Raw genomic sequence first — 26,908 nt, forward strand, 5'->3', positions numbered from 1 at the left:
TTTCAACGCCTGGAAGGCCCCCTCACAGCCATCTGTCCAGTTGACAATGTGAGGTAGCTTCTTCCTGGTGAGGTCCGTCAAAGGTTTTGCCAGGCTACTATAGTGCTTTACGAAGCGCCTATAGTACCCTGCAGTGCCCAAGAAGGACATCACCTGTTTCTTGGTCACGGGAGTGGGCCAGTTCACGATCACTCCCACTTTGTCAGGCTCTGGCTTCAGGGTGTTCCCGCCTACCCGGTGCCCCAGGTAGTGAACCTCCCTCATGCCCATCTGACACTTTCCCGGCTTGATAGTCAGTCCTGCTTGGTGAATTCGCCTGAGCACCTCATCGAGATGCTGCAGGTGTTCCTTCCAGGAGGGACTGAAAATGGCAATGTCATCCAAGTACGCCACGGCGTACGTCTCCAGTCCCTGAAGCAGGAGGTTGACCATCCCCTGGAAAGTGGCAGGGGCATTCTTCATGCCGAAGGGCATGACCGTGGACTCGTACAGTCCAAAGGGTGTGATAAAGGCGGACTTTTCCTGCGCCTCGGGGCTCAGGGGAATCTGCCAGTATCCTCGACTCAGATCCATTATTGTTAGATAATCTGCGACAGCTAACTTCTCAAGCAGGTCCTCCATGCGCGGCATTGGGTGCGCATCCGAGGCTGTGATGGCGTTGAGCCCCCTGTAGTCCACGCAGAACCGGGTGGTCCGGTCCTTCTTTGGCACGAGAACTACAGGTGATGCCCACGCGCTCTTTGACCGCCGAATCACCCCCAGCTGTAACATCTCATCGATCTCTTGGCGCATAGTCTGCTGCACCTGGTCAGAGATTCGATAGGGTGTTCGCCGTAGTGGGGCGTGATTCCCGGTGTCCACCTCGTGGACTGCTAACTCAGTCCTCCCAGGTCGGTTGGAGAACACGACCCGGAAAGGTTCCAGGGTGGTTTGCAACTGCACCCGCTGGGGTTCAGTTAACGAGGCGCTTACCTCCACATCCTCGATGGACCCATTGGCCTTGGCTTGGGCCAGCAAGTCCAGGAGGGTGTCTTCCTCACCGTCTTCGGGCAAGCTGCAGACCGGTAGGACGAAAGGTTCACGTTCGTGATGAGCCTTCATCATGTTGACGTGAAAGGCCTTTCGCCTACCCCGAGCGTGGTCAAGCGTGACCACGTACGTGACCGGGTTGAGCTGTTGGTGGACGACGTACGGGCCCTCCCAGGCTGCCTGAAGCTTATCCGTTGGTACGGGGACCAGCACCCACACCTTTTGACCCACGTGGTAGGTCCGCTCCCGGGCGTTCTGGTCGTACCAGTGCTTCTGATCAGCCTGAGCCTGCGTCATGTTGTCATGCACCAACTGCGTCAAGGTCTGCATCTTGTCACGGAAGCGCATGACATACTCCACTATGGACACTTCAGAAGGGTTCGGCTCCTCTTCCCAGGATTCTCTTACCAACCCAAGGGGTCCCCGGACTCGCCTGCCGTACAGGAGCTCGAAGGGGGAGAACCCCGTCGAGGCCTGTGGAACCTCTCGGTAAGCGAACAGCAGGTGTGGGAGGTACCGCTCCCAGTCGCACCCTTGAGTCTCAACCAGCATGCGTAGCATCTGTTTGAGGGTACCATTGAAGCGTTCACACAAGCCATTGGTCTGTGGGTGATACGCACTCGATACCAGGTGCTTAACCTGCATTCTCTTACAGAGAGCCTCCATTAGGCGAGACATAAATTGGGTCCCTTGATCAGTAAGCATTTCCCTGGGAAATCCTACACGTGAAAAGATGGCCAACAGGGCATCTGCCACCTTATCTGCCCTAGTTGAGGACAGAGCTACTGCCTCTGGGTACCGGGTAGCGTAGTCTACCACAGTAAGGATGTATTGCTTTCCAGAGCTGCTGGGGACGGCCAGCGGGCCCACAATGTCCACCGCGATCCTCTGGAAAGGCTCCTCTATCACTGGCAAAGGGATCAGGGGAGCCTTAAGAGCAGGCCCCGCCTTCCCCACTCTTTGACAGGTGACACAGGAGCGGCAGTAGTTTGACACATCTGTCCCCATCTTAGGCCAATAGAAGTGTTGAGACAGCCGGGCCTTAGTTTTGCTGATCCCCAAGTGTCCAGCTAGCGGGATCTCATGGGCAATCCGCAACAACTCACCCCGGAATTGCTGCGGGACGACCAGCTGTCTTTCCCTCAACCACTCCTTTTGTGATTCTCCGGGTACTGTCTCCCGGTACAACCTTCCTCGTTCCCAGAACACCTTCTCCTTATCAGTCTCGGAGAAGCGCGTCCCGGCGAGTTGTCTCAAACTCTCTAGGCTCGCATCTGTGTGCAGAGCGGCCTGAAACTCCTGGCTAGGGGAAGCCAGAAGCGACGTCAGGGTCCCTTCCCCACGGGAACCCTCTTGGACCTGCTCTGGGTCCACCTCTGGTTCAGTCACAGTGATGACTGAGGAGGGTCCGGAAGGCAGACAGTTATCTGCGTTCCGGGCACTCTGACTGCGGGTGACAGCAGCTACATAGGCTGTCTCCCCGGGGGTTTCTACAGGCCCATCAGCCGGCGCTGCTATGGGCTCTACCTCCCCATCCACCCCCAACACTCCAGGGGCAGTGCTACTTATGGGCCAGTTACCTTCCTCGGTGGCACTGGTCACTTTCATGGCGTCACCTTCCTCACGGTTCCCATGCATCTCCCCATTTCCTGTAGCACCGACACTTGTCCCTGTTAGGGGTTCCTCAGCCGTCTCACTCCGCAGAGCGACGTGGCTGGGCACACCTGTACCTATGGACACATTAACCTTCACAGAAAAATCATTATCAGGTTCCGCTGGCACAGGTACAACATTTTCACCCTCAATCCTAGGGAAAAAATGGTTATTAGATGCATCATTACAAGATAAAGCATGGTCAGGTAACACATGCGATTTCCCATCATCATCATCATCATCAGGGTTAACGTCACCCTTATTAGTAGATTGGGGAGGGGTGTCAGGGACGTAGTATGCAAACATCCTCCCCAAATCAGTTCCCAACAAAACATCAGTGGGCAAATTATCCGACAGCCCCACTTCCTTCACCCCGCTCCCAGCACCCCAATCAATAAAAACCCGGGCCATCGGTAAGGGACAGCTGATGCCCCCAATCCCAGTGACAGTTAGGGTTTTCCCCGGAATGATTTCTTCAGGGGCCGCCAGTTCGGGTCGGATGAGGGTTCGTTCAGCCCCGGTGTCCTTGAGGCCTGTAGCAACATGGCCTCCCACAGTGACGGGCTGCACGTTGTCACACACCCTCCCAACCACACCACCCACCAAAAGAACTGCTGCATTAGGCCCTGGGGCCTTGGCTGGGGTGTTCTTCGGCCTGTCTGGACAGAAGGTACTGATATGCCCAGGCCGCTTGCAGGTGTGACACGTGCGAGGTTCGGTGGTAGGTCTGGTGCTGTTGGCCACAGGGCCAGGACCTCGGGTGTGCTGGCTGGCAGGGGTACTGGCGTTGGTTGCAGGCTTACCCCCTCTCCAGCTGGTGGTGACTGGCTTCCGCACTTCCGATCTACGGTTGGCCTCATAGGCATCGGCAATCTGCGCTGCTTTCGTCACGTCTTTGGGTTCTCTGTCCATCACGAACTGTCGCACCTCAGCTGGGCAAAGATGAAAGAACTGGTCTTTGATCATCAGGTCTCGCAGCTGCGCAAAGGTGGTCACTGACAGTCCTTGGGTCCACTGGTCAAAGTGGGTCCCCAGTCCATGCACCACATCACTGTAACTGTCGTGTGGGCCACGTTGCAGGGTCCGGAACTTTCTACGGTACACCTCGGGTGTAAGCTGGTACTTGGCTATCAGAGCCTTTTTGATGGCCTCATAGTCACCATCTTGTTCTTGAGGGAGGGCAGCAAACGCCTCCAGAGCTTTGCCTCTCAGCCCTGGTGTCAGGTATCGTGCCCATTCATCTGTAGGCAGCTGGTACTGCCTGCAGGCTTTCTCAAAGGCCCGCAGAAAAGTGTCCAAATCTCCGTCCTTCTCCATAACAGGAAAGTGATCAGGCCGGGGCTTCGGTGTCTGAGCGCTGCTAGGCTCACGGTTGGTCTGAGACAACCCCTGCATTTGCAGTCGGGCTAACTGCAGCTGGTACTCCCGCTCAGCTTGCCGCTCGGCTCGCTGGGCCTGTGCCTCTCTCTCAGCTCGGGCCTCTCTCTCGGCTTGCTGGGCCTGGGCCTCCTGCCGGTATTGCTGAATCAGCTGCCGACGTCCCTCATGGTCGTCAATGGGGAATTCTTTCAAGGCCGCCTGCAGGTGGGGGTCCAATTCGCCCGGATTGCTAACAGGGCCAGCATTCAGTGGTTGGACCTCTGCTGCAGCACCATGTTCGCTTGTGCTGGCTTCTGCGGCCTCTGAGCTCTGAGATTGGTCTCGAGCGGCTTCCCATTGCACCAGATCTGCGACCAGTTGGGCTTTGTTTTTGCTTGCAGAGTCAATGTGCTGTGACTTGCATAAGGCGACAAGGGTGTCTCTGGTCTGCTGCTCATAGAAGGTTTCTCCCAGCACAACCATGGTTGCCAAATAAAAGATAGGATAGAAAAACGAAGAGAAAGGGAGGGGATAATTACCAGTACGCAATTGTCTCACAACTAAAAAGCACTGAGTTCGTTCTCCAAACTTATTTGCGCAGAGTCCTCGCAAGAACTTTCTGCAAGTTTTTAGTGAGAGGAATGATTACTCAAACCAAATCACTAATGCTCTAAGATATCCCACCGCTGCCACCAATTGTCACGATTCCCCTGACCGCTGTCACCAATGGGTCAGGAGTCACACCGTGACCGTCACCCCTACGTCACGGGTTGGGGTGACTTTAGGCCAACAGACGGCTATCACATGTGCAGGGGGGCTTATCTTAGTTATCCCTCCCCTCCACGATGTGATGAAAAAACACACACAAGGCTATTGACCTCTTAGTTTACAGCAGGGGCTTATTCTAGGTATCCCACTGCTTTTCTATATACCACGAACTGCAGGGATTTATGTATATCCCGCTTACAGTTCCACTTAACACTTGCAGCTCTCTGGCGCCCCCTTACTCTCAGGTCAGATTAGGTACTGCACCCTGGGTAATTAGTCGCCAGAAAGGCTGCCTGCTATGTACTGGCTATTGGGCACGCTGCAGCGACGCGATAACTACTCCCACACAGGCAGGAACAATAATTATCAAACCCGCAGTTGCTTCAGCATAATCCAACCGTCAGCACACTTTCGCTGCCACCAGCTTCGATTAAACGGGTCCGAAGCTAACCCAACACAACAGTAACAGTAGCGTATTTTCCCTTCAAGAGACTTAGGGTACGGTTTAGAGCAGGAGAACGAACTAATATATAATAGTATATCCCATTCAAAATAACTAGGCAGTGCGTTATTAAAAATAGTTTATAAAGATGTTATACATGAGACAATTGCAAATATGTACAAGGGTAATTATAACATAAAGGGAATAAATGAGAAAAGATAACACTCACATATTAAAAGCTTTGCAGGCATCCAGGCTAGTGCAGTTTCCATACATCCCAGTCCATGGGATGTACCAGCTCTTCCAGGACAATAGGACAAAGCAGTCCAGAGGGAGAAATCAGCAAAAAGTGACTCCTCAGAGCCTGCCAGACACTTAAAACATTAAGGCTGTGACATCACAGAAAGGCTGGCTTATCCAGACCCTCCTCTCTCTACATTCTGCCTAAACTTTAAACTATTCTCTCTAATTTCTATAACTTCACTACAAAACATGACAGAGTCATACCAAACCCATAATTCATCTCGGATTAACGTGAGCATTCTAATGAGATCAAATATGTCCTATCTGGGATACATATTTACAGAGAAAACCCTACTTCTTTACCAGATGGAGTTAGAAACTCGTGTTTCGCGGGTTGTGTAGATACATCGAGTGAGAATAAAAATATATATTTTCGTATTTCTAGCTTAAATCGTTTGCCTAATATCTAACAAAAACTAGACAAAGAATCTTTCATGAATTTTTGGAGCCACTTTTCCTTATAGCTGAACAAGAGCTTACACAGGAAATGCTAGTCGTAAATTCCGTTCGGCAATAAAACCTCTCTTCCCCCATACTCTCAGAGAAGGACAGCCAGGAATTTGCAGCTACAAACTGTTACTCCAAGAAGGGGCTTAGCCCACACAGGCTAGAGAACTACTTATGATATTTCATACCATATCGTGACAATCTGTATTCTCATTTCTGAGGATATTGTCCCAGTCTACCAGATTAAGGGCATCTCTAAGCTGTTCAAACTTTGCCTTCCTAAAGTTCAATGTTTTTGTGACTCCCTGACAAGTCCCCCTAGTGAAAGACAGGTGAAACTGTACAATATTGTGGTCGCTATTTCCTAGATGCCCGACCACCTGCAGATTTGTTATTCTGTCAGGTCTATTAGATAGTATTAGGTCTAAAAGTGCTGCTCCTCTGGTTGGATTCTGCACCAATTGTGAAAGATAATTTTTCTTGGTTATTAGCAGAAACCTGTTGCCTTTATGGGTTTCACAGGTTTCTGTTTCCCAGTTAATATCCGGGTAGTTAAAGTCCCCCATAACCAGGACCTCATTATGGGTTGCAGCTTCATCTATCTGCTTTAGAAGTAGACTTTCCATGGTTTCTGTTATATTTGGGGGTTTGTAACAGACCCCAATGAGAATTTTGTTACCATTTTTCCCTCCATGAATTTCGACCCATATGGACTCGACATCCTCATTCCCTTCGCTAATATCCTCCCTTAAAGTGGACTTTAGACAAGACTTTACATAGAGACAAACCCCTCCTCCTCTCCGATTTTTACGATCCTTTCTAAACAGACTGTAGCCCTGTAAGTTAACTGCCCAGTCATAGCTTTCATCTAACCATGTCTCGGTTATTCCCACTATGTCAAAGTTACCTGTAGATATTTCTGCTTCTAGTTCTTCCATCTTGTTTGTCAGGCTTCTGGCGTTTGCGAGCATGCAGTTTAGAGGATTTTGTTTTGTTCCAATCTCCTCACTGTGGATTGTTTTAGAAATGTTCTTACCTCCCTTCTGAGTATGTTTTCCTGGGTCGTCTTTGTTCAAGTCTAATGTTTTTCTTCCCGTCCCCTCTTCTTCTAGTTTAACGCCCTCCTGATGAGTGTAGTGAGTCTTCTGGCGAATGTGTGTTTCCCAGGTTTGTTGAGGTGTAGTCCGTCTCTGGCGAGGAGTCCATCATACCAGTAATTCACACCGTGGTCCAGGAATCCAAATCCTTGTTGTCTGCACCATCGTCTTAGCCAGTTGTTTGCATCAAGGATCCTGTTCCATCTCCTGGTTCCATGCCCGTCTACTGGAAGGATAGAAGAAAAAAACTACCTGTGCATCCAGTTCCTTTACTTTCTTCCCCAACTCTTCAAAGTCTTTGCAGATTGTCGGTAGGTCCTTCCTTGCCGTGTCATTGGTGCCAACATGTATCAGAAGAAATGGGTGGACGTCCTTGGAGCTGAAGAGCTTTGGTATCCTATCGGTCACATCCTTGATCATCGCACCTGGAAGGCAGCATACTTCTCTTGCAGTTATGTCCGGTCTGCAGATGGCTGCTTCTGTGCCTCTCAGTAGTGAGTCTCCCACCACCACCACTCTTCGTTGCTTCTTGGCTGTACTTTTTGCTGTCACTTGTTGCTGTGTGCCCTTTTCTTTTTTGCTTGCTGGTATTGCTTCATCCTTAGGTGTGCCATCTTCATCCTCTACAAAGATTTGATATCGGTTCTTCAGTTGTGTGGTTGGTGATTTCTCCATGGTCTTCTTGCTTCTTTTGGTCACATGCTTCCACTCATCTGCTTTTGGAGGTTCTCTGACACTTTTTTCACCTTCTGTGACCAGTAGAGATGCTTCTGTTCTGTCTAGAAAGTCTTCATTCTCTTTGATGAGTTTCAAAGTTGCTATTCTTTCTTCCAGACCCTGGCCGGTGACTGATCATACATGTACATACACAGATCCTGCCCGGTGACTGATCATACATGTACATACACAGATCCTGGCCGGTGACTGATCATACATGTACATACACAGATCCTGGCCGGTGACTGATCATACATGTACATACACAGATCCTGGCCGGTGCTGATCATACATGTACATACACAGATCCTGCCCGGTGACTGATCATACATGTACATACACAGATCCTGGCCGGTGACTGATCATACATGTACATACACAGATCCTGCCCGGTGACTGATCATACATGTACATACACAGATCCTGCCCGGTGACTGATCTGTACATACACAGATCCTGGATAGTGACTGATCATACATGTACATACACAGATCCTGGCTGGTGACTGATCATACATGTACATACACAGATCCTGGCCGGTGACTGATCATACATGTACATACACAGATCCTGGCCGGTGACTGATCATACATGTACAAACACAGATGCTGGATAGTGACTGATCATACATGTACACACACAGATCCTGGCCGGTGACTGATCATACATGTACATACACAGATCCTGGCCGGTGACTGATCATACATGTACATACACAGATCCTGGCCGGTGACTGATGATACATGTACATACACAGATCCTGGCTGGTGACTGATCATACATGTACATACACAGATCCTGCCCGGTGACTGATCATACATGTACATACACAGATCCTGGCCGGTGACTGATCATACATGTACATACACAGATCCTGGCCGGTGACTGATCATACATGTACATACACAGATCCTGCCCGGTGACTGATCATACATGTACATACACAGATCCTGGCCGGTGACTGATCATACATGTACATACACAGATCCTGCCCGGTGACTGATCATACATGTACATACACAGATCCTGGCCGGTGACTGATCATACATGTACATACACAGATCCTGGCCGGTGACTGGTCATACATGTACATACACAGATCCTGCCCGGTGACTGATCATACATGTACATACACAGATCCTGGCCGGTGACTGATCATACATGTACATACACAGATCCTGCCCGGTGACTGATCATACATGTACATACACAGATCCTGGCCGGTGACTGATCATACATGTACATACACAGATCCTGCCCGGTGACTGGTCATACATGTACATACACAGATCCTGGATAGTGACTGATCATACATGTACATACACAGATCCTGGCTGGTGACTGATCATACATGTACATACACAGATCCTGCCCGGTGACTGATCATACATGTACATACACAGATCCTGCCCGGTGACTGATCATACATGTACATACACAGATCCTGCCCGGTGACTGATCATACATGTACATACACAGATCCTGCCCGGTGACTGATCTGTACATACACAGATCCTGGATAGTGACTGATCATACATGTACATACACAGATCCTGGCTGGTGACTGATCATACATGTACATACACAGATCCTGCCCGGTGACTGATCTGTACATACACAGATCCTGGATAGTGACTGATCATACATGTACATACACAGATCCTGGCCGGTGACTGATCATACATGTACATACACAGATCCTGCCCGGTGACTGATCTGTACATACACAGATCCTGGATAGTGACTGATCATACATGTACATACACAGATCCTGGCCGGTGACTGATCATACATGTACATACACAGATCCTGCCCGGTGACTGGTCATACATGTACATACACAGATCCTGGCCGGTGACTAATCATACATGTACATACACAGATCCTGGCTGGTGACTGATCATACATGTACATACACAGATCCTGGATAGTGACTTATCATACATGTACATACACAGATCCTGCCCGGTGACTGATCATACATGTACATACACAGATCCTGGATAGTGACTGATCATACATGTACATACACAGATCCTGGCCGGTGACTGATTATACATGTACATACACAGATCCTGGATAGTGACTGATCATACATGTACATACACAGATCCTGGATAGTGACTGATCATACATGTACATACACAGATCCTGGCCGGTGACTGATCATACATGTACATACACAGATCCTGGCCGGTGACTGATCATACATGTACATACACAGATCCTGGCCGGTGACTGATCATACATGTACATACACAGATCCTGGCCGGTGACTGATCATACATGTACATACACAGATCCTGGATAGTGACTGATCATACATGTACATACACAGATCCTGGCCGGTGACTGATTATACATGTACATACACAGATCCTGGATAGTGACTGATCATACATGTACATACACAGATCCTGGATAGTGACTGATCATACATGTACATACACAGATCCTGGATAGTGACTGATCATACATGTACATACACAGATCCTGGATAGTGACTGATCATACATGTACATTCACAGATCCTGGATAGTGACTGATCATACATGTACATACACAGATCCTGCCCGGTGACTGATCATACATGTACATACACAGATCCTGGATAGTGACTGATCATACATGTACATTCACAGATCCTGGATAGTGACTGATCATACATGTACATACACAGATCCTGCCCGGTGACTGATCATACATGTACATACACAGATCCTGGCTGGTGACTGATCATACATGTACATACACAGATCCTGCCCGGTGACTGATCATACATGTACATATACAGATCCTGGCCGGTGACTGATCATACATGTACATACACAGATCCTGGATAGTGACTGATCATACATGTACATACACAGATCCTGGCCGGTGACTGATCATACATGTACATACACAGATCCTGGCCGGTGACTGATTATACATGTACATACACAGATCCTGGATAGTGACTGATCATACATGTACATACACAGATCCTGCCCGGTGACTGATCATACATGTACATACACAGATCCTGCCCGGTGACTGATCATACATGTACATACACAGATCCTGCCCGGTGACTGATCATACATGTATATATACAGTTCCTGGCCGGTGACTGATTATGCAGCGTTATATTACAGTGATGGTTGGAGCGTACATGACGGCACGTTCTACGTATTGTGCCATCTCCTAGATTGTAAGCTCTTGTGAACAGCAGGTCCTCCCTCCTCCAGTCACTGGTGATCTGTGTTTCCTTTTTGTTTGTACATGTCCCCGCTTATTGTGCAGCGCTGTGGAATATGTCAGCGCTATAGAAATAACATTATTACCTCCACACCTGTGTGTTCCTTCTTGAGGTGCTGGAGATTTTCAGGCCTTTGTGACGCTGATATTGCAGTTCATCCGGCATTTTGTTTCTGGTCGGCGTCTATTTTGTCTTCATTCTGGAGATGTTTTCTGCCATCTTTATGAGAACGATCCTGTGATGCTTTCTCTACATTCCTATATGCCGTGTGTAGAGTGTGGGTGAAGCAGGTGGTCTCTGCCTGCCGCGGACCCCACACTGCCGCTTACGCAGGGGAAGCCCATTGTGGGACATGAGGCCACCTCCACAACGTGTCACCACTGTGACAATGCTCCTCACCGGTCTGTGTGGCCGGATTAAGAGAAATCAAAGAGATCAAGACTCTTAGATCCCAAACGTAACATGTACTCGGAGGTAATGAAGACGCCCCCAATAAATGGCCACTGGGGAGATCCCACTGCCTGGCTGAACCATGGTGGGCCCTGCTCATCAAGAGGGCCGCAGCTCCTAGGGGTCTTCATGATGGGATGGAGTCAGACGCTCCTGATCCATGAAGTGTTGGACTCCTCTGTGCCCCTCGCCACAAGATGGACTCCAGTCCCACAAGTGGGATTTGTGGCAGAGAGAACCGCAGCGCTCCTCAGGATTTCTATGAGCACCAATCGCCATCACACCTTCATCCATTCTGTCGGAGCTGGGAGAAAAAAAGAGCGAGACCCCAAAAACGCACAATATTAATGCAAATCGCGGAAGAAAACTGGAGTACCCCCTGAAGCTCATCAAGAGAATGCCAAGAGTGTGCAAAGCAGTCATTAAAGCACAAGGTGGCTGCTGTGAAGAACCTGGAATATAAGACATAATTTCAGTTGTTTCACACTTTTTTGTTCAGTATATAATTCCACATGTAGATTCACACTGAAGGCATCAAAACTATGAATTAACACCATTTTCATAGTCATGGCCATACAGAAATATCTCTAAGGCTACGTTCACATTAGCGTTGCGCCGCTGTTGCGTCGGCGACGCAGCGGCGACGCAGCGGCGACGCGCCCCTATGTTTAACATAGGGGACGCGTGCGTTTTTTGGGTGGCGTTTTTCGCCACGTGCGTCGTTTCCGACGCTAGCGTCGGACGCAAGAAAATGCAACAAGTTGCATTTTCTGTGCGTCCGATTTTTGTCAAAAACGACGCACGCGTCGCAAAACGCGCGCGTTTTTGCGCGCGTTTGCGCGCGTTTTAACATGCGTCGCGCGTTGCGTCGCCGACGCAGGGCGGCGCAACGCTAATGTGAACGTAGCCTAACTGAGGAGGAGTCCGGAGGTTTTCTCTGTCCTGTGCGCTGTGTTAGTGCCCTCGGCCTCTCTCTACTCTCCGGTGTGATAGACCCTCTGACTCGGGCCTGTCTCTTTAATACATTGGGATTTGCTGCCACCCAGTGGTCTTGTGGAGAGCTGCATTGTGTTGTGTTTTTCCTCCGTCTCCACGCGAGACTACGGCCCCATCCTCCGCCGAGTGACATCAGAGCCCGGACATGGCCGAGGTCGCAGCCGGGAGTCACTGACCGTGTAAGCTCCTGCGCTAGGAGAGGTCGGGGCTCCGCAGGCCGCAGGCGGTGCTGGCGGAATTGCCGGGCAGATGGCTGCAGCCGCTCGCGGTCAGGCCCATAGTCCCGGGCATCTCGTGGCTGTTGGACCGGGGCTCTATCGCTCTTCTCTGCTGACTGTCGTCCTGGTCTCAGCCGGGTGTACACCTCCCTAATCACTTAGCAACAGCCTGTGTACGGGGAGCGTGTGCGGCTCTGCTGCTCCTCCTGTCATTGGTGCCCCTCATGTCATTTCTACTTCATCTTATTCCTCCTGTCACTGCTAGTCGTTGTCGCTCCCCATGACTCTGTCGCTCCGTGTGTTGTTGTCTCTCTGTGTCGGTGTCGCTCCCCATGTCACTGTTGCTGCCTGTCTCGTCATTCCCCGTGTCGGTGTCGCTGTTAGTGTCCCACCCCGTGTCATTGTAGCGGTCGTTAAAGCTCCTGGTCTCACCCTTCTCAATGTCAATGGTGCTGCCCGTGTCGTTGTCCCTCCCCGTGTCGTTGTCCCTCCCCGTGTCGTTGTCCCTCCCCTTGTCGTCGTCCCTCCCCGTGTCGTCGTCGCTTCCCGTGTCGTCGTCGCTCCCCGTGTCGTTGTCGTCACTCTCCATGTCGTTGTCGCTCCCCGTGTCGTTGTCCCTTCCCGTGTCATTGCAGCTGTCGGTGTCGCTCCTTGTGTCGTAGCTGTCGCTGAAGCTCCCTGTCTCGTTGTCCCTCCCCTTGTCGTTGTCGCTCCTCTTGTGATTGTTTCTCCCTCTGTCGTTGTTGCTCCTCTTGTCGTTGTTGCTCCTCTTGTCGTTGTTGCTCCTCTTGTCGTTGTTGCTCCCTGTGTCCTTGTCTCTGATCGTGTCGGTGTCGCTATCCTTGTTGTAGCTCTCGGTTTCGCTCCCCGTGTCATTGTAGCTGTCGGTTTCGCTCCCCGTCTCATTGTAGCTGTCGGTTTCGCTCCCCGTCTCATTGTAGCTGTCGGTTTCGCTCCTCGTCTCATTGTAGCTGTCGGTTTCGCTCCCCGTCTCATTGTAGCTGTCGGTTTCGCTCCCCGTGTCATTGTAGCTGTCGGTTTCGCTCCCCGTGTCATTGTAGCTGTCGGTTTCGCTCCCCGTGTCATTGTAGCTGTCGGTTTCGCTCCCCGTGTCATTGTAGCTGTCGGTTTCGCTCCCCGTGTCATTGTAGCTGTCGGTTTCGCTCCCCGTGTCATTGTAGCTGTCGGTTTCGCTCCCCGTCTCATTGTAGCTGTCGGTTTCGCTCCCCGTCTCATTGTAGCTGTCGGTTTCGCTCCCCGTCTCATTGTAGCTGTCGGTTTCGCTCCCCGTCTCATTATAGCTGTCCGTGTCGTTCCCTGTATCATTGTAGCTTTCGTTGACGCTCTCCGTGTCGTTTTCCCTGCCCGTGTCGTCACTCCCCGTGTCGCTGCCCATGTCTTTGTCGCTGCTGTCTCGTCTGTGTCACTTGTCGTGTCATTGTAGCTGTCGTTGACGCTCCTCATGTCGGTGTCACTCCCCATGTTGCGGTTGCTGCCTGTGTCGTCATTCCCCGTGTCGGTGTCGCTGTTAGTGTCCCACCCCGTGTCATTGTAGTGGTCGGTGTCGCTCCCTGTGTCTTTGTAGCTGTCGTTAAAGCTCCCTGTCTCACCCTTGTCACTGTCGATGGTGCTGTCCGTGTCGTTGACGCTGCCCGTGTCATTGTCACTGTCCATGTCGTTGTCGCTGCACTTGTTGTTGTCGCTGCCCGTGTCGTTGTCGCTGCCCGTGTCGTTGTCGCTGCCCGTGTCGTTGTCGCTGCCCGTGTCGTTGTCGCTGCCCGTGTCGTTGTCGCTGCCCGTGTCTTGTCGCTGCGTTTGTCGGTGTTGCTGCCCATGTCGTTGTCGCTGCCCGTGTCTTGTCGCTGCGTTTGTCGGTGTTGCTGCCCATGTCGTTGTCGCTGCACATATCGTTGTCGATGCTGTGTTGACGCTGCCCGTGTCGTTGTCGCTGCCCGTGTCTTGTCGCTGCGTTTGTCGGTGTTGCTGCCCATGTCGTTGTCGCTGCACATGTCGTTGTCGATGCTGTGTTGACGCTGCCCGTGTCGTTGACGCTGCCCGTGTCTTGTCGCTGCCTTTGTCGGTGTTGCTGCCCTTATCGCTGTCGCTTCTGGCGTCAGTCTTGTTGCCCGTGTCACAGTTGCAGGGGCTTCTGTGATGATTGTGGGCACACGGTGTGAGATTGCTTGTTTCTGCCACTATCTCTGATAGATTCTGTACTGTGCTTGCAGAAATCCTGGGAGTTGTTATACACAGTAGTTTTCTGAGTGTCCACCATACTTTACACTTCTCACTTCTCTCTGCAGATGGAGCTCATGATTCGGAGGATGGACGCTCCTCTGCTCACCCAATTTATGACTGAGATTCCCAGTGCAGCTGCGACGGTTCCCCAGTCCAAGTTATACAGCAGCTGGTCTGTATGTGTGGATGATGCCGGGGCCCCCAGCACCCGGGGCCGCAAGGACGAAAGGTACCGCGGGGGAAAACAGGGTCCTTATATCACTGTATGTGGGGGACATTGTTATTATATCACTGTATGGGGAGCTGGGTCATTCTATCACTGTGTGGGGGGACAGGGTCATTATATCACTATGGGGGATGGAGTCGTATATCACTGTATGGGGGGACAGGGTCGTATATCACTGTATGGGGGGGACAGGGTCGTATATCACTGTATGGGGGGACAGGGTCGTATATCACTGTATGGGGGGACAGGGTCGTATATCACTGTATGGGGGGACAGGGTCGTATATCACTGTATGGGGGGACAGGGTCGTATATCACTGTATGGGGGGACAGGGTCGTATATCACTGTATGGGGGGACAGGGTCGTATATCACTGTATGGGGGGACAGGGTCGTATATCACTGTATGGGGGGACAGGGTCGTATATCACTGTATGGGGGGACAGGGTCGTATATCACTGTATGGGGGGACAGGGTCGTATATCACTGTATGGGGGGACAGGGTCGTATATCACTGTATGGGGGGACAGGGTCGTATATCACTGTATGGGGGGACAGGGTCGTATTTTAGTGTATGAGGACGGGGTTATTATATCACTGTATGGGGGAACAGGTCATATATATATCACTATGGGGGGAAGGGTTTTATATAACTGGGGGGGACGGAGTCGTATTTTACTGCATGGGGGACAGGGTCATTATATCACTGTATGGGGGTCGTTATATCACTGTGTGGGGAGCTGGGTCATTCTATCACTGTATAGGGGAATGGGGTCGTATATCACTATGGGGGGACAGGGTCGTATTTTACTGTATGAGGACGGGGTTATTATATCACTGTATGGGGGAACAGGTCATATATACATCACTATGGGGGGAAAGGGTTTTATATCACTGTATGGGGAGACGGGGTTGTATATAATTGTATGGGGGGGACGGAGTCGTATTTTACTGTATGGGGGACGGGGTCATTTTTTCACTGTGTGGGGGTCGATATATCACTGTATGGGGGGACAGGGTCGTATTTTACTGTGAGGACGGGGTTATTATATCACTGTATGGGGAGACGGGGTCGTATATCACTGTATGGGGGTTGTTGTATCACTGTATGGGGGGACAGGGTCGTACTTTACTGTATGGGGACGGGGTTATTATATCACTGTGTGGGGTCGTTGTATCACTGTATGGGGGGACAGGGTCATATTTTACTGTACGGGTTTATTATATCACTGTGTGGGGGTCGTTGTATCACTGTATGGGGGGACAGGGTCGTACTTTACTGTATGGGGACGGGGTTATTATATCACTGTGTGGGGGTCGTTGTATCACTGTATGGGGGGACAGGGTCGTACTTTACTGTATGGGGACGGGGTTATTATATCACTGTGTGGGGGTCGTATCACTGTATGGGGGGACAGGGTCATATTTTACTGTACGGGGTTATTATATCACTGTGTGGGGGTCGTTGTATCACTGTATGGGGGGACAGGGTCATATTTTACTGTACGGGTTTATTATATCACTGTGTGGGGGGACGGAGTTATAGATCGCTATATGGGGGGAAGGGGTCATATATCACTGTATGGGGGAGACCTTGTGGAGGGTCCTCCAGGCCTATGAATGTTTTTTGTCTGTCTCTTTATCTAATGACATTAACCCTTCCCTTATTCGCACAGTTCGCCTGTGGCTTTCTCAGAGGAGCCGCGTTCCAGTGTGATTGGGTCGGAGTCACGATTTCTGGAAGAGGATAATGACCGGGATGGAGTTACAGACTGGTGAGTAAAGAGCCGAGGGGACGCCGGCGCTTAGTGATCGGGGGTGACATATATGTCATGATGGAGCTGGGTGTCATGTCTGTGTCTGCTGATCCTCAATGATGCTGCACTGCTAATGGGGGATGTTGCTGACGATAACGGCGAGGTCTGGGCGGAAGTCGGACATTGCTGCCGATTACGTGACAGGGGAGTCAGACATTTGTTGCTTATCACGGGGGAGTCAGACATTGCTGCTGATAATGGGGGAGTCGGACCTTGCTGCTGCTAACTGGGGAGTCGGACCTTGCTGCTGATAATGGGGGAGTCGGACCTTGCTGCTGATAATGGGGGAGTCGGACCTTGCTGCTGATAATGGGGAGTCGGACCTTGCTGCTGATAATGGGGAGTCGGACCTTGCTGCTGATAATGGGGAGTCGGACCTTGCTGCTGATAATGGGGAGTCAGACCTTGCTGCTGCTAACTGGGGAGTCGGACCTTGCTGCTGATAATGGGGGAGTTGGACCTTGCTGCTGATAATGGGGAGTCGGACCTTGCTGCTGATAATGGGGGAATCGGACCTTGCTGCTGATAATGGGGGAATCAGACCTTGCTGCTGATAATGGGGGAGTCGGACCTTGCTGCTGATAATGGGGGAGTCGGACCTTGCTGCTGATAATGGGGGAGTCGGACCTTGCTGCTGATAATGGGGAGTCGGACCTTGCTGCTGATAATGGGGAGTCGGACCTTGCTGCTGATAATGGGGAGTCGGACCTTGCTGCTGATAATGGGGAGTCAGACCTTGCTGCTGATAACTGGGGAGTCGGACGATGCTGCTGATAACTGGGGAGTCGGACGATGCTGCTGATAACTGGGGAGTCTGACGTTGCTGCTGATAACTGGGGAGTCGGACCTTGCTGCTGATAATGGGGGAGTCTGACGTTGCTGCTGATAATGGGGAGTCGGACCTTGCTGCTGATAATGGGGGAGTCGGACCTTGCTGCTGATAATGGGGAGTCGGACCTTGTTGCTGATAATGGGGGAGTCGGACCTTGCTGCTGATAATGGGGGAGTCGGACGATGCTGCTGATAACTGGGGAGTCGGACATTGCTGCTGATAATGGGGGAGTCGGACGATGCTGCTGCTAACTGGGGAGTTGGACGTTGGTGCTTATACTGGGGAGTCGGACCTTGCTGCTGATAATGGGGGAGTCTGACGTTGCTGCTGATAACTGGGGAGTCGGACATTGCTGCTGATAATGGGGGAGTCGGACGATGCTGCTGCTAACTGGGGAGTTGGACGTTGGTGCTTATACTGGGGGAGTCGGACCTTGCTGCTGATAACGAGGGAGTCGGACCTTGCAGCGTTCAGGGTCCGATCCTCGCTAGCGCAGATCGGGCATCTGCGCTAGCGGGATTGCCGAACGCAATCCCTTTTTGGACATTGCGTTAGCGCAATCCATTAGCGTATCCGCTAAACGGATTGCACTAACGCAGTGTGAACCTAGCCTAACTGGGGAGTCGGACGTTGCTGCTGATAATGGGGGAGTCGGACCTTGCTGCTGATAATGGGGGAGTCGGACCTTGCTGCTGATAATGGGGAGTCGGACCTTGTTGCTGATAATGGGGGAGTCGGACCTTGCTGCTGATAATGGGGGAGTCGGACGATGCTGCTGATAACTGGGGAGTCGGACATTGCTGCTGATAATGGGGGAGTCGGACGATGCTGCTGCTAACTGGGGAGTTGGACGTTGGTGCTTATACTGGGGAGTCGGACCTTGCTGCTGATAATGGGGGAGTCTGACGTTGCTGCTGATAACTGGGGAGTCGGACATTGCTGCTGATAATGGGGGAGTCGGACGATGCTGCTGCTAACTGGGGAGTTGGACGTTGGTGCTTATACTGGGGGAGTCGGACCTTGCAGCGTTCAGGGTCCGATCCTCGCTAGCGCAGATCGGGCATCTGCGCTAGCGGGATTGCCGAACGCAATCCCTTTTTGGACATTGCGTTAGCGCAATCCATTAGCGTATCCGCTAAACGGATTGCACTAACGCAGTGTGAACCTAGCCTAACTGGGGAGTCGGACGATGCTGCTGATAATGGGGGAGTCGGACCTTGCTGCTGATAATGGGGGAGTCGGACGATGCTGCTGATAATGGGGGAGTCGGACCTTGCTGCTGATAATGGGGGAGTCGGACCTTGCTGCTGATAATGGGGGAGTCGGACCTTGCTGCTGATAATGGGGGAGTCGGACCTTGCTGCTGATAATGGGGGAGTCGGACCTTGCTGCTGATAATGGGGGAGTCGGACCTTGCTGCTGATAATGGGGGAGTCGGACCTTGCTGCTGATAATGGGGGAGTCGGACCTTGCTGCTGATAATGGGGGAGTCGGACCTTGCTGCTGATAATGGGGGAGTCGGACCTTGCTGCTGATAATGGGGGAGTCGGACCTTGCTGCTGATAATGGGGGAGTCGGACCTTGCTGCTGATAATGGGGGAGTCGGACCTTGCTGCTGATAATGGGGGAGTCGGACCTTGCTGCTGATAATGGGGGAGTCGGACCTTGCTGCTGATAATGGGGGAGTCGGACCTTGCTGCTGATAATGGGGGAGTCGGACCTTGCTGCTGATAATGGGGGAGTCGGACCTTGCTGCTGATAATGGGGGAGTCGGACCTTGCTGCTGATAATGGGGGAGTCGGACCTTGCTGCTGATAATGGGGGAGTCGGACCTTGCTGCTGATAATGGGGGAGTCGGACCTTGCTGCTGATAATGGGGGAGTCGGACCTTGCTGCTGATAATGGGGGAGTCGGACCTTGCTGCTGATAATGGGGGAGTCGGACCTTGCTGCTGATAATGGGGGAGTCGGACCTTGCTGCTGATAATGGGGGAGTCGGACCTTGCTGCTGATAATGGGGGAGTCGGACCTTGCTGCTGATAATGGGGGAGTCGGACCTTGCTGCTGATAATGGGGGAGTCGGACCTTGCTGCTGATAATGGGGGAGTCGGACCTTGCTGCTGATAATGGGGGAGTCGGACCTTGCTGCTGATAATGGGGGAGTCGGACCTTGCTGCTGATAATGGGGGAGTCGGACCTTGCTGCTGATAATGGGGGAGTCGGACCTTGCTGCTGATAATGGGGGAGTCGGACCTTGCTGCTGATAATGGGGGAGTCGGACCTTGCTGCTGATAATGGGGGAGTCGGACCTTGCTGCTGATAATGGGGGAGTCGGACCTTGCTGCTGATAATGGGGGAGTCGGACCTTGCTGCTGATAATGGGGGAGTCGGACCTTGCTGCTGATAATGGGGGAGTCGGACCTTGCTGCTGATAATGGGGGAGTCGGACCTTGCTGCTGATAATGGGGGAGTCGGACCTTGCTGCTGATAATGGGGGAGTCGGACCTTGCTGCTGATAATGGGGGAGTCGGACCTTGCTGCTGATAATGGGGGAGTCGGACCTTGCTGCTGATAATGGGGGAGTCGGACCTTGCTGCTGATAATGGGGGAGTCGGACCTTGCTGCTGATAATGGGGGAGTCGGACCTTGCTGCTGATAATGGGGGAGTCGGACCTTGCTGCTGATAATGGGGGAGTCGGACCTTGCTGCTGATAATGGGGGAGTCGGACCTTGCTGCTGATAATGGGGGAGTCGGACCTTGCTGCTGATAATGGGGGAGTCGGACCTTGCTGCTGATAGTGGGGAGTCTGACGTTGCTGCTGATAACTGGGGAGTCGGACGATGCTGCTGATAACTGGGGAGTCGGACCTTGCTGCTGATAATGGGGGAGTCTGACGTTGCTGCTGATAATGGGGGAGTTGGACGATGCTGCTGATAACTGGGGAGTCTGACGTTGCTGCTGATAATGGGGGAGTCGGACGATGCTGCTGATAACTGGGGAGTCGGACGTTGCTGCTGATAACTGGGGAGTTGGACGTTGCTGCTGATAATGGGGGAGTCGGATGTTGCTGCTGATAACTGGGGAGTCGGACGATGCTGCTGATAACTGGGGAGTCGGACCTTGCTGCTGATAATGGGGGAGTCTGACGTTGCTGCTGATAATGGGGGAGTTGGACGATGCTGCTGATAACTGGGGAGTCTGACGTTGCTGCTGATAATGGGGGAGTCGGACGATGCTGCTGATAACTGGGGAGTCGGACGTTGCTGCTGATAACTGGGGAGTTGGACGTTGCTGCTGATAATGGGGGAGTCGGATGTTGCTGCTGATAACGAGGGAGTTTGATGTTGGTGCTTATACCGGGGAAGTCGGACCTTGTTGCTGATAACGGGGGAGTCGGATGGTGCTGCTGATAATGGGGGAGTCTGACCTTGCTGCTGATAAGGCTAGGTTCACATTGCGTTAGTGGGTGTCCGCTAACGGACTCCGTTACATGGCGCAAATGTCGCAATTAATGCTATGTAACGGATCCGTTAGCTAACCCATTGACTGCAATGTGCTAACGGATCGCTAACGCATCGCAAACGTATGCCATTTTTGGCATGCGTCTGCGATGTGCCGTTAGTGTCGGATGGACCTCGAACGCTGCTTGCAGCGTTCAGGGTCCGATCCTCGCTAGCGCAGATCGGGCATCTGCGCTAGCGGGATTGCCGAACGCAATCCCCTTTTGGACATTGCGTTAGCGCAATCCGTTAGCGTATCCGCTAAACGGATTGCACTAACGCAATGTGAACCTAGCCTAACTGGGGAGTCGGACGATGCTGCTGATAATGGGGGAGTCGGACCTTGCTGCTGATAATGGGGGTGTCGGACCTTGCTGCTGATAATGGGGGAGTCGGACCTTGCTGCTGATGAGGGAGTCTGACGTTGCTGCTGATAACTGGGGAGTCGGACCTTGCTGCTGATAATGGGGGTGTCGGACATTGCTGCTGATAATGGGGGAGTCGGACGTTGCTGCTGATAACTGGGGAGTCGGACATTGCTGCTGATAACTGGGAGAGTCGGACCTTGCTGCTGATAACTGGGGGAGTCGGACCTTGCTGCTGATAACAGGGGAGTCGGACCTTGCTGCTGATAACTGGGAGAGTCGGACCTTGCTACTGATAACTGGGGGAGTCGGACCTTGCTGCTGATAACGGGGGAGTCGGACATTGCTGCTGATAACTGGGGGAGTCGGACCTTGCTGCTGATAACGGGGGAGTCGGACCTTGCTGCTGATAATGGGGAGTCGGACATTGCTGCTGATAACTGGGAGAGTCAGACCTTGCTGCTGATAACTGGGAGAGTCGGACCTTGCTGCTGATAACTGGGAGAGTCGGACCTTGCTGCTGATAACTGGGGGAGTCGGACCTTGCTGCTGATAACGGGGGAGTCGGACCTTGCTGCTGTTAACTGGGGAGTCGGACCTTGCTGCTGATAACGGGGGAGTCGGACCTTGCTGCTGTTAACTGGGGAGTCGGACCTTGCTGCTGATAACGGGGGAGTCGGACCTTGCTGCTGATAATGGGGGAGTCGGACCTTGCTGCTGATAACGGGGGAGTCGGACCTTGCTGCTGTTAACTGGGGAGTCGGACCTTGCTTCTGATAACGGGGGAGTCGGACCTTGCTGGTGATAACGGGGGAGTCGGACCTTGCTGCTGTTAACTGGGGAGTCGGACCTTGCTGCTGATAACGGGGGAGTCGGACCTTGCTGCTGATAACTGGGGGAGTCGGACCTTGCTGCTGATAACGGGGGAGTCGGACCTTGCTGCTGTTAACTGGGGAGTCAGACCTTGCTGCTGATAACGGGGGAGTCGGACCTTGCTGCTGATAACTGGGGGAGTCGGACCTTGCTGCTGATAACGGGGGAGTCGGACCTTGCTGCTGATAACGGGGGAGTCGGACCTTGCTGGTGATAACGGGGGAGTCGGACCTTGCTGGTGATAATGGGGGAGGCGGACCTTGCTGCTGATAACGGGGGAGTGGGGCTGGGTTGAGTGCGGCACTTCTCACGTACGTTCTTTAGGGTGCAGTCACATCTTTATCCTCCTTTCTCACTAATGTGCTTGGGATTTTCAGGAATTCGCTCTCTAGACTGTTCCCTCCTCTCTGGGCCACTGCTGACCATCATCACCTTTCTGAGTCTACTCCCAGTATGGCTCCAGGACATCCAGACTTTCCCAGTGTACTCAGCCCTCCACTTTATGAGGAGTCGAGGAGGAAGCTGCCGGACATGGAGTCTCTTCAGAGAGGGTTTGAGGACCTCGGCCTGCTGGACACTTGGATTTCCAGCCCAAAAGCCTGTAGTGCTCAAGTGGAAGATTTCCTGAAGGATCTCTACATTGAAAATCCAGCACTAGATCTGAGTACTTCTTTACAGCCGATGGAGGGAACTGACCAGTGCATGAACCGTCTGAACCCCTCAGCTAACGCTCAGTCCCAGAAGGGACCTCAGGAATATGCAGGTGTCCATAGACACTGGTGCAGAGATGACAAGACAAAGGGAAGATTCATGAAGCCGACTCCAGTGGGCCCAAAGTACCGTTCAGGTATCAGAGACTTCACACCTCTGAGCGTCCACGCACCAGCGTACTACAATCCTAGAGAGTCTACACACAGGATGCCCTACAGCGGAGCTCCCGACAGCTTCAACACCTTTCTTAAGGTTGACAACTTTAATTATCAAGAGACGCCGCTCCTACCAAGTGAAGGGTTTCACCAGAAATGGTTAGAAATGGAGACGGCTAGAAACGAAAATCAAGCGAGCAGCCCGTTACCATCACCCGTGGGCTCCACGATGTCCGATGGATCACCTACTCATCATCCCGGACATTTCTCTGGTATACCCTTGGCCAAAAAAGAGGGGCAACAAAATGGCCCACCTTACCAGGAAAATCGAAGGAAGGCCTTCAGTCATCTGTCTCCCAGTAAGGAGGGAGTGTATTGTAACACGCCACCAAACTACCCACCCAACTGGTCCCCTCCACAGCAGACGTCTGCCCCTGGCCGCCCTGAGAGATATGCCAAAAAACCAAGCCCGCCCATTACTAATACAGAGAGAAGGGGGAGACGAGGGTGGAACCCCCAATATGGGAAGCCGATCCCACCCATCTATAGTGGGTTCCAGAGAAAGCAGGACCCTAGCATGGGAAATATGTCAGACTTCATCAACGCTTCCTTCCTGCCCTCCTTTTCATTAATGGCCGACCTCAAGCAAAGCCAGAACCTCCCTTTTAACCACCCATCGTTTTCTCCTCCCAGCAGCCTCCCTTTTCCTCCTCCCTTCCCATACTCTGACCTCATCGATCTGTTCCACTGTGATGATCTCGGCCCCTTTCCCCCATTTATCAGTGACATGTTCTGCAGTGATGCTCCTCCGCCGTTTCTCCCCTTTCCTGCTCCATTCAACAAATATCGCCCATCGAGGAATCGTAGCGGCCCCGCTAATGAGCTCCACATGCAGCTGGAGGAGTGCTGCGAGCAGTGGAGAGTGCTGGAGAAGGAGAGGAAAAAGGTAACGGCACAGTAAGGAGCCAATAGCGGCAGACGCTTGGTAACTTGTATAACAACACCGTCCTACCTCCTTGTTCGTGGAGGATTAAAGGGGATCTTATAAGAACAAAAGTTTTTAATCAATAGATCTTGGAATAATAAAAATTTCCACAATTGGATATGATAAATAAAATGTTCCTGTACTGATGTAATCTTATAAATGTCCCCTGCTGTGTAGTGTGTAATGGTCGTGTCCGACCATACAGGAACATGGTGTGATCATACCACAGCTCCTGGGCAGGGGAGGAAGCACAAGAGAGTATGCAGACATTACAGCACAGGATCAAAGCTGATACTTTCTTTCAGGTGAAATATTGATTAAAAACGGGCAGTGAAATGATTTACCTCACAAAATACTGTAATGTCTGTATAGTCTTCTGCTTCCTCCCCTGCCCAGGAGCTGTGATCCCATACTGTAATGTCAGTATAGTCTTCTGCTTCCTCCCCTGCCCAGGAGCTGTGATCCCATACTGTAATGTCAGTATAGTCTTCTGCTTCCTCCACTGCCCAGGAGCTGTGATCTCATACTGTAATGTCCGTATAGTCATCTGCTTCCTCACATGAACAGGAAATGTGATCTCATATTGTAATGTCCGTATAGTCTTCTGCTTCCTCCCCTGCCCAGGAGCTGTGATCCCATACTGTAATGTCAGTATAGTCTTCTGCTTCCTCCACTGCCCAGGAGCTGTGATCTCATACTGTAATGTCCGTATAGTCATCTGCTTCCTCACATGAACAGGAAATGTGATCTCATATTGTAATGTCCGTATAGTCTTCTGCTTCCTCCCCTGCCCAGGAGCTGTGATCCCATACTGTAATGTCAGTATAGTCTTCTGCTTCCTCCACTGCCCAGGAGCTGTGATCCCATACTGTAATGTCAGTATAGTCTTCTGCTTCCTCCCCTGCCCAGGAGCTGTGATCCCATACTGTAATGTCAGTATAGTCTTCTGCATCCTCCCCTGCCCAGGAGCTGTGGTCCCATACTGTAATGTCAGTATAGTCTTCTGCTTCCTCCCCTGCCCATGAGCTGTGATCCCATACTGTAATGTCAGTATAGTCTTCTGCTTCCTCCCCTGCCCAGGAGCTGTGATCTCATACTGTAATGTCCGTATAGTCATCTGCTTCCTCACATGAACAGGAAATGTGATCTCATATTGTAATGTCCGTATAGTCTTCTGCTTCCTCCCCTGCCCAGGAGCTGTGATCCCATACTGTAATGTCAGTATAGTCTTCTGCTTCCTCCACTGCCCAGGAGCTGTGATCTCATACTGTAATGTCCGTATAGTCATCTGCTTCCTCACATGAACAGGAAATGTGATCTCATATTGTAATGTCCGTATAGTCTTCTGCTTCCTCCCCTGCCCAGGAGCTGTGATCCCATACTGTAATGTCAGTATAGTCTTCTGCTTCCTCCACTGCCCAGGAGCTGTGATCTCATACTGTAATGTCAGTATAGTCTTCTGCTTCCTCCGCTGCCCAGGAGCTGTGATCCCATACTGTGTAATGTCAGTATAGTCTTCTGCTTCCTCCCCTGCCCAGGAGCTGTGATCCCATACTGTAATGTCAGTATAGTCTTCTGCTTCCTCCCCTGCCCAGGAGCTGTGATCCCATACTGTAATGTCAGTATAGTCTTCTGCTTCCTCCCCTGCCCAGGAGCTGTGATCCCATACTGTAATGTCAGTATAGTCTTCTGCTTCCTCCCCTGCCCAGGAGCTGTGATCCCATACTGTAATGTCAGTATAGTCTTCTGCATCCTCCCCTGCCCAGGAGCTGTGGTCCCATACTGTAATGTCAGTATAGTCTTCTGCTTCCTCCCCTGCCCATGAGCTGTGATCCCATACTGTAATGTCTGTATAGTCATCTGCTTCCTCACATGAACAGGAAATGTGATCTCATACTGTAATGTCAGTATAGTCTTCTGCTTCCTCCCCTGCCCAGGAGCTGTGATCCCATACTGTAATGTCAGTATAGTCTTCTGCTTCCTCCCCTTCCCAGGAGCTGTGATCCCATACTGTAATGTCAGTATAGTCTTCTGCTTCCTCCACTGCCCAGGAGCTGTGATCCCATACTGTAATGTCAGTATAGTCTTCTGCTTCCTCCCCTGCCCAGGAGCTGTGATCTCATACTGTAATGTCCGTATAGTCATTTGCTTCCTCACATGAACAGGAAATGTGATCTCATATTGTAATGTCCGTATAGTCTTCTGCTTCCTCCCCTGCCCAGGAGCTGTGATCCCATACTGTAATGTCAGTATAGTCTTCTGCTTCCTCCCCTGCCCAGGAGCTGTGATCCCATACTGTGGGTCAGACCATGTTCCTGCTGCTCAGACACCACCATTACACAGTGCAGCATTTTTAATCAGATTCATTTTTATTGAACATAAACCTTAGAGAAGATATGACATAATAATGCTCGTTTTGCCATATTGCAGTAAATTCAGACCATGGAGACCTTTCCCAGGGCAAACAACACTTCGTCCATTATTAAAA

At 51.6% G+C, this 26,908-nt stretch overlaps 2 protein-coding genes across 2 annotated transcripts in view; one reads left to right on the forward strand and one right to left on the reverse strand.

The window, feature by feature from the left end:
- Positions 1-3,534: 3,534 nt before the first annotated feature.
- Positions 3,535-4,651, reverse strand: LOC138643527 (uncharacterized; the record flags this gene model as incomplete). Its single annotated transcript, XM_069732425.1, has 1 exon — positions 3,535-4,651. A coding segment is annotated over exon 1 (990 nt), but the record flags the coding sequence as incomplete, so codon positions are not given.
- Positions 4,652-12,587: 7,936 nt separating this feature from the next.
- The window catches only part of LOC138641596 (uncharacterized), a 118,148-nt gene continuing 103,827 nt past the window's right edge, over positions 12,588-26,908 (forward strand). The window contains exons 1-4 of the mRNA XM_069729096.1: positions 12,588-12,681; positions 15,024-15,187; positions 16,859-16,957; positions 22,947-24,381. Coding sequence (XP_069585197.1) covers positions 15,024-15,187; positions 16,859-16,957; positions 22,947-24,381 — 1,698 coding nt within the window. The 5' untranslated portion in view covers positions 12,588-12,681. The remainder of the gene's footprint in view (positions 12,682-15,023; positions 15,188-16,858; positions 16,958-22,946; positions 24,382-26,908) is intronic.

The sequence above is a fragment of the Ranitomeya imitator genome, chromosome 6 (assembly GCF_032444005.1).
Source record: "Ranitomeya imitator isolate aRanImi1 chromosome 6, aRanImi1.pri, whole genome shotgun sequence".
Classification (NCBI taxonomy): Eukaryota; Metazoa; Chordata; class Amphibia; order Anura; family Dendrobatidae; genus Ranitomeya; species Ranitomeya imitator.